This window comes from Sturnira hondurensis, unplaced genomic scaffold, assembly GCF_014824575.4.
Source record: "Sturnira hondurensis isolate 20B ecotype Veracruz unplaced genomic scaffold, ASM1482457v3 Scaffold0001221, whole genome shotgun sequence".
NCBI lineage: Eukaryota > Metazoa > Chordata > Mammalia > Chiroptera > Phyllostomidae > Sturnira > Sturnira hondurensis.
This window is the reverse complement of record NW_028073852.1, coordinates 511,504-518,308: the sequence shown is the minus strand read 5'-3', so window position 1 is coordinate 518,308 and position 6,805 is coordinate 511,504. Positions and strand designations below refer to the sequence as shown.

At 62.9% G+C, this 6,805-nt stretch overlaps 1 protein-coding gene and 1 long non-coding RNA gene across 2 annotated transcripts; one reads left to right on the top strand and one right to left on the bottom strand.

Moving 5' to 3' along the window:
* Positions 1-768: 768 nt before the first annotated feature.
* LOC118999372 (uncharacterized) lies at positions 769-2,883 on the bottom strand. The gene is made up of 3 exons (XR_005069096.1): positions 2,639-2,883; positions 1,637-1,735; positions 769-985 (listed from the first exon to the last, which is right to left on the bottom strand). It is a non-coding gene; the product is annotated as an uncharacterized LOC118999372 (long non-coding RNA).
* Positions 2,884-5,632: 2,749 nt separating this feature from the next.
* On the top strand, positions 5,633-6,805 carry UTS2R (urotensin 2 receptor). Its single transcript, XM_037069344.1, has one exon. The coding sequence runs from the start codon at positions 5,633-5,635 to the stop codon at positions 6,803-6,805; it is 1,173 nt and encodes a 390-aa protein (XP_036925239.1).

Genomic DNA, 6,805 nt, shown 5'->3' with positions numbered 1-6,805 from the left:
TGGTTGCTGCCCCCCACTGGGGTCCTGGCCCACAACCCAGGCATGTGCCCTGACTGGGAATTGAACTGGCGACCCTTTAGTTCGTAGGCTGAAACTCAATCCACTGAGCCACACCAGCCAAGGCAGAAGAACCATATTTTGAACAATGATGAAAATATATAACTGAGATTTAAAATCTACAGGCTAACCCACGTGTAAAGGATCCCAGTAACATTCACAAAAACAGGCGTACTCATTACTGTCAGCAGCCCCGGGGCTCCGCAGACTGATGGGAGAAGCAGCAAGGGCTGGTCACCGGGTGCTGTGGGCGGGGAAGAAGTTCGTAATTGGCAGCTGCTTGTACATGACCAACCTGGAGGTTTCCACAGGTCGGCAGTGGTGGTCTCTGGCTTCCAGTGATTCAAGGGTGGGCCACGTCCTTCCCAGTGTCCACTCCCTGGAGTTTCACTGCTGCAGCAGGTATTAACAGGAGCAGGAAGGCCCGTTTACTGGTTTTTGAGATCACTGTACCTTTCAGAAGTGAGTCTGCAGGTCCTAAATCATTCAGTCTTCCTGTGGTAAGTAGATGGAGAAAGGGCATTAATGCAGCCACTGGCCCAAACAAGCCCTGGTAGTTCTTTGAGCACTTGGTGCCTTGGAGTGTGCATGCCCCTCTTCCCAGACAAGGCCCGCCCCCTCCCAGACAAAGCCCCGCCTCCTCACAAACATGCCCCACCCTCTCTCAAACAAGCCCCACTTCCTCCCAAACAAGGTCTTTCCTTCATTCCCTCCTCTCTCTGACCCTCCTGGTTCAACAGTCCATTTATTCATTATTTCAGCCTTTTCTACTGTAAGGTCTCTTGGGCCCTGATTCAGAGACCTTTCCTGCAGATCACCCAGCCTGAGGGGCCACACTGGGACTGGAGGAGGCAGCCATGTTCAGCCCCGAGGGCCCTTCAAGGAGGCAGGGAGGCCACTGGTCCCTTAGGTGCCCACAGGGTCTGTTCTGAGAAAGGACAGTGCTGTGTGGCCTTGCACTTCAGCAGACCCAGGGTGGGCACTTGCAGTCATGAGGCACTCTGATCTCTGACCCCCACTGAGTCTGCCAGTCCCGGGCAGCTCGAGCCCGGGGGTTGCTTGGTCACTCGTGCTGCTCAGATGTCAGTGGCCCTCTGCCCACAAGCAGGACCACCCCGGATGGAGGCCTGGGTGCCTGCTGACCAGGGCGATTGGCATCCCTGTCCCTCCAGGGCGGGGTGGGTGGGGGAGGGGAGGGCGGGACCAGGACTGGGAAAGCGTCATTTCTGAAATCAAAAGCAAGAGTGCCATTTGCAGCGGCACGGAGGGGAGTGTGTGCTGGACAAGCGCCCTTAGCCACCGTCTGCCGGGGGCCCTGAGGGGCGGTGCCGGGTGAGTGTGCGCCCACCGGGAACCCCTCCTGGGCAGCCCAGGGCAGTGCAGGGAGCCCAGCCCGGCAGGGCCCGGGCGGCCTCTCTGGATGACTGGGCCCTGCCGGCAGTTTCTGCCTGAAGCTGCCTCCTCCAGCGGACAGTCTTTGCTCAGAGGCCCTCTGGGCCCACCGGCCTGGGCTCCATGGGGCTGGGGGCGCATGTTGGCCCGTGCGTTCCCCACCCCAGTCCTGCTCCCTCTCTTCTACCTTCCCCAGACACTTTCTGGGGTGAGAGGGGGTGAAGGGGGTGGTGGGCAGTGACAGGACCTGCCTTTTTGATGAGTCTGTGGTCAGGCTGATGAGCATCTGGAAAGAAAAACACGAAGCCAGATTCTGTCTGTGGAACTTCATTTCCCACAGAATTTAGTAATACAATTGGAAATGAGTTTTGCAGAAAAATTATTTTTCCAAAACATACTGGACCCACAATGCGCAGAGCAAAACCTAAAGTTTCATTTGTGTGAAGTGGGGGCCTTATGATCAATTTATGATTTAATGGTCCATGAATGGACTCACAGGCCAGCAGAGGTCCTTTAGCTCAGAGCACAGTAGTAGGTTTTAGGGGCCAGGACCCCACAGCCTGGCAGGGAAGCCACAGCTCCCAGCAGGAGCCCTGGCCCCATCACACCCCAGCTCTGGGCAGAGGATGGAGCCCACACCCTGTGGACACGCAGGTCCTCCCAGGTCCAGGCTTGGGGAGGAGGGCCCACCCCACCAGGGATCCAGGGAATGTCCTCTCTGCACCTTCCCGCCTTGAGCTCCCTCCCTGTCCCTTCACTCCACCCTCCTTCCTGTCCTGGGCCCCTGCAGCCTCCTCTGCAGGTAACCCCGCCCCTCCCCCTCCTTCTGTCTATAGGGGCTGCCCAACCTACCCCTGCCCCGGTGCCAAAGGAGGGAAGGTCGTGTGGCCGTGTGGCCGTGTGGCCGCGTGGCCGCGTGCCCTGAGTCTCTGTAAGGCCTCATGACCTGAAGATGGGGACCAAGACTGTTCTAGAAGGGTGAGGAGCAGACCCCCCCCCCCCCGCTCTGCTACTGGTGGGTGCTGTGCTTGGTCTTTCGTCATCCATATGTCCTGATCCGTGGCCCTGGGGGCTGTTTGGTGACCCGGGGCTGTGTTTCTACAGGTTTCCCTAGTGACCAGGGCATGTCCTGGGCCATGGGGTGTCTGGACCAGGGGCAGCAGATGAGCTGCCCATCGGCCTGAATCACCTGCCCACGGAGGGAGAGGATGAGAGCTGTCTGTGAGTCCATGTGTCCAACTGCTTCCACGGGTGACACGGAAACTCCCAGGCCAAGAGCTGCCGGGCTGGGGGTTCGTCTCTCAGTGAGGAGCCCTGGGCTCCCTGGAAAGGATGGAGGATCAGAGTATGATGCATGAAAGAAACAGGGAGTTCTGAAACAACAGCAGCCCCACTCACAGCGCCAAAGGGTGGAGGCAACCCAGGGTCCACGGGGGGGGGTGGGGGGGTGAGGGGGCAAACCGTGGGCGTCCAGCCTCAGGAGGCAGAGCCAGGCGCCTGCAGCCACACGGGACAGGTCCTGTGGGCCTCCCTCTGGCGAGGGCCCTGGAGGAGCCAGATGTGTAGGGGTGGGGAGGACAATGGCCCCAGGGGCTGAGGGTGGGGGATGGGGAGTTGGCTGTAGCAGGGCAGTTCTGCTTGGAGGGATGGAACATTTGGAAAGGGGCACAGCATTGCCAGTGTCATTAACGCCACTGGGTGGGGTGGGCTGGGTCCAGTGTGAGACTGGGCCTGGGGGTGCAGGGGTGTGGAGGCTAAAAGCAGAGACCCCTTCCAGAGAGGCGGCCCAGCTGGGGGTGACTTCACCCTACCACGCTGCCGATCTCACCCGGGGTGAGAGCTACTCAGACGCCCCTGGGGCCCAACCTGCTGCTCTTGGCCACAGCCTGGGGCTCCTTCTGCCCAAGACCTGGCGCCGTCCCTGCGCCCTGCACCCCTCTCATTCCTCCAGTGCCTCCCCCGCACCCCCAAACCCCTCCTCCCACCCCCTCCTGCCCTCCAGCACCGCCTCCCCCTCTATCCTGTGCCCCCTGTCCCTGGCGCGCACCTCAGCACCCCCCAGGGCCCCCTCCTCCAGGCCCCCTCTCCTGGCACCCCCGTCCTGGTTATTAATATCCGGCGCGGGAACGGGGCCAGGGCGCATTCCCAGCTGGCGGCTGGGCGGGTGGTGGTGACCAGGATCCGGAGCTCGGATGCCCAGGCAGGACTAGCAGGGGGAGTCCCTTCCATTTGGCATCCCGGGTACCTCACCCGCCTGCAACAGAGTGTTCGGGGACGTGTGACGGTGAAAGCTTGACCTGCTGTGCAGTGACTGAGGTGAGACACAGGGCCACCCTCTGGGGTACCAGTTCGGGGTGCCAAGCAGGAGCAAAGCCCAGCTCCTGCCCAGCCCTGCGGCAGAGGACTCTGGCACCCAACAGGTAGGAGGGGTCCCCTCGGACCCTGTGTCAGGGGCCTGGGGCTGTGGCTGGGCGCCTGGGACGGCCTGAGTCCCCTTCTGCTGGGGGGCTCAGGTGCTGCCACCAGGCAGGACACTCCCCAGCTTTTCCTCAGCATCAGCCCTGGACATATGGGGGAAGAGGCCTGGAGCCCGCATCACCCCGGGTGGGGGTGCTGTGGGCTGTCCAGGGCCTTCTCCTTGGTTTGGGATTCCCAGGTTTTAGGTCTTTTTTCACCTGGAGATAATCACAGTGGAGGAGGTAGCGATCTTGAGCGTGCGACCCCTCGAGTCCTTACGCCTGTGCTCCAAGTGCCCCCCACCCATTTGGGACACAGCCGTTCCCACCCCCAGGGGGCTCTCTGGTGCCCCTCCCAGTGGACACCCCGGGTCCCCGGGGCTGATTGCCTTCCCTGAACTCCATGTAAATGGAATCCCAGCGTGTCCTCTTCCGGCTGGTTGCCTGTGTGGGACACTCGTGTGGGTGTCGCCCTCGCCAGTGGACGCCATGTCTTCTCTGCGGGGAGCGTTTCTAGGACGGGGTCACAGAACAGGAGCTGGCCCACGTCCTGTCGATGGGCGTGAGGCGGCTGCCAGGGCCTGGCTGCCCGGAGGAAACCTGCTGTGAGGGCTCGCTGTCTCGGGGAAAGTGTGCCTGTACTGTTGGGAGGAACCTCGGGTGGAGCTCCGGCGGGAGGCGGGCCCGCAGACACGGCTGACGCACATCCCCGCCAGCAGGGCACCATCTGAGCCTCCGTCCCCACGGGGTCTGCCTGAGTGCCACCCCTGAGTGCCCAGCGGCTTTGATCTTTTTTGAGCATCTTTTCATTTGCTTCTCGGCCTCTTGACGTCCTCTTTTGAGAAGATGCTGTTCAAATCTTCTTCCCGCCCCCCGTGAGTTCATTGTTACTGATCTGCAGTTTTCCATGTACCTTGGCAACAGGTTCTTTGGCCTTCTCCCAGGCCCCCGTTCACACTTTTGCTCCCTCAGGGGAGGCCGCTGGTCTTCTCCTTCATTGTGTGAGTTCTTTGTGCGTTTGGAGGGGTCTCTGCCTCCCCAGGGTCACGCGGGTGTCCTCCTATTTGTCCAGAAGCTCGGCAGATGACTGACTCAGCCCCGTGCAGGCCCACGGTCCGAGTCACTTTTGTGTCCAGCGTGAGATGGACACCTGGACATTACAGGGCTTTCCCTTTTGAACTCTTGGAGTCAGCAGAGTCTACTTTTGCCATGTGAGCCAAGCGTATTTTTAAAATGTGCAGGAGAAACATGTAGAAAGGGCTGTAGGTAAGGGAGGCCCACTCTCGCAGGTGAGAAACGGAGGCCTGGGCAGAGCTCCAGGCTCCAGCTCCCAGCTCTGCCCACCACTTCCCCTGGCTGCCCGGCCAGGCTATGCTTCTCAGGAAAGCCCAGTCTGCCCCAGAGGCCCCTCCACTTGCATGGAGGCCCAGGGTGGGGGCGCTCCTGGGGGCAACTGGTCCGGGTGGCTCCCCGGTCTTCATGAAGAGCCTGGAAAGAAGGCAGAGCTCTGAACAGAGGGTCTCTGGGCTGAGCCCCGTCCCTCCGCAGGCCCCGCCCCATGGGAACCACGCCCTCGTGCCGGTGGGGTGCTGCCATGTCCTCTGCCAACCATGTTGTCTGACAAGGTCCTGCACCCTGATGGGCCTCTTCTCCTGCAGCGTGAGCCCATCGCCCACAGATGCCCCCAGCAGCACGCCCGGCCCCAAGCCCCGCGTGAGGCGGCACAGATGGCCCCGAGCCCAGAGCCTGCAAGCAGCTTCCCCCAGCCCGAGCCCCCCCGTGGCGCCAATGTGTCACTGAACGGCTCCCGGGCCAGCCCCGCGGAGCCCGGCGCGCCAGAGGACCTGGTGGCCACGGGCACCATCGGGGCGGTGCTCCTGGCCATGGGCGTGCTGGGTGTGGCGGGCAACGCCTACGTGCTGGTGGTCACCTGCCGCTTCCTGCGCGCCGTGGCCTCGCTGCACATCTACATCGTCAGCCTGGCGCTGGCCGACCTGCTCTACCTGCTCAGCATCCCCTTCGTGGTGACCACGTACGTCACCAGGGAGTGGCACTTCGGGGACGCAGGCTGCCGGGTGCTCTTCAGCCTGGACTTCCTGACCATGCACGCCAGCGTCTTCACGTTGACCGTCATGGGCCAAGAGCGCTGCGCCGCGGTGCTGAGGCCGCTGGCCACCGCGCGGCGCTCCAAGGGTTACCGCAAGGGCCTGGCGCTGGCCATGTGGCTGCTGGCGCTGCTGCTGGCGCTGCCCATGATGCTGGCCATCCGGCTGGTCCCCAGGGGCCACAAGAGCCTCTGCCTGCCCGCCTGGGGCCAGAGTGCCCACCGCGCCTACCTAACGCTGCTCTTTGGGACCTGCATCGTCGGGCCCGGAGTGGCCATCGGGCTGCTCTACCTGCGCCTGGCCCGGGCCTACTGGCTGTCACGGCGGGCCTCCTTCGCGCAGACGCGGCGGCTGCCCAACCCCAGGGTGCTGCGCCTCGTCCTGGGCACTGTGCTGTTCTTCTGGGCCTGCTTCCTGCCCTTCTGGCTATGGCAGCTGCTGGCCCAGTTCCGGGGGGCCCAGCTGCTCACACCCCGCCTCTCCCGCATCATCAACTACCTGACCACCTGCCTCACCTACGGCAACAGCTGCGTCAACCCCTTCCTCTACACACTGCTCACCCAGAACTACCGCGACCTCCGCCGGCGCTCGCCCCGCCGCAGGAGCGCCCGTGGGCCCACAGGCGGCCGAGCCCTCCTGCTGCGCCCTGCCTGCTCCCAGCGCACCTCGGGCCGCTCACTGTCCTTCAGCAGCCCACAGGCCACCAAGCCCATCAGCCTGTCCCAGGAGGCCCCAGGGGTGTCCTCCGCTGAGCATCCTGGTCTCCGGCTGGGCCCTGGGGTGGGATGGCCGTAG

What these genes read in the sequence shown, in the direction of transcription:
- UTS2R (XM_037069344.1), top strand. Translation starts at nt 5,633, where the DNA reads ATGGCCCCGAGCCCAGAGCCTGCAAGCAGCTTCCCCCAGCCCGAGCCC.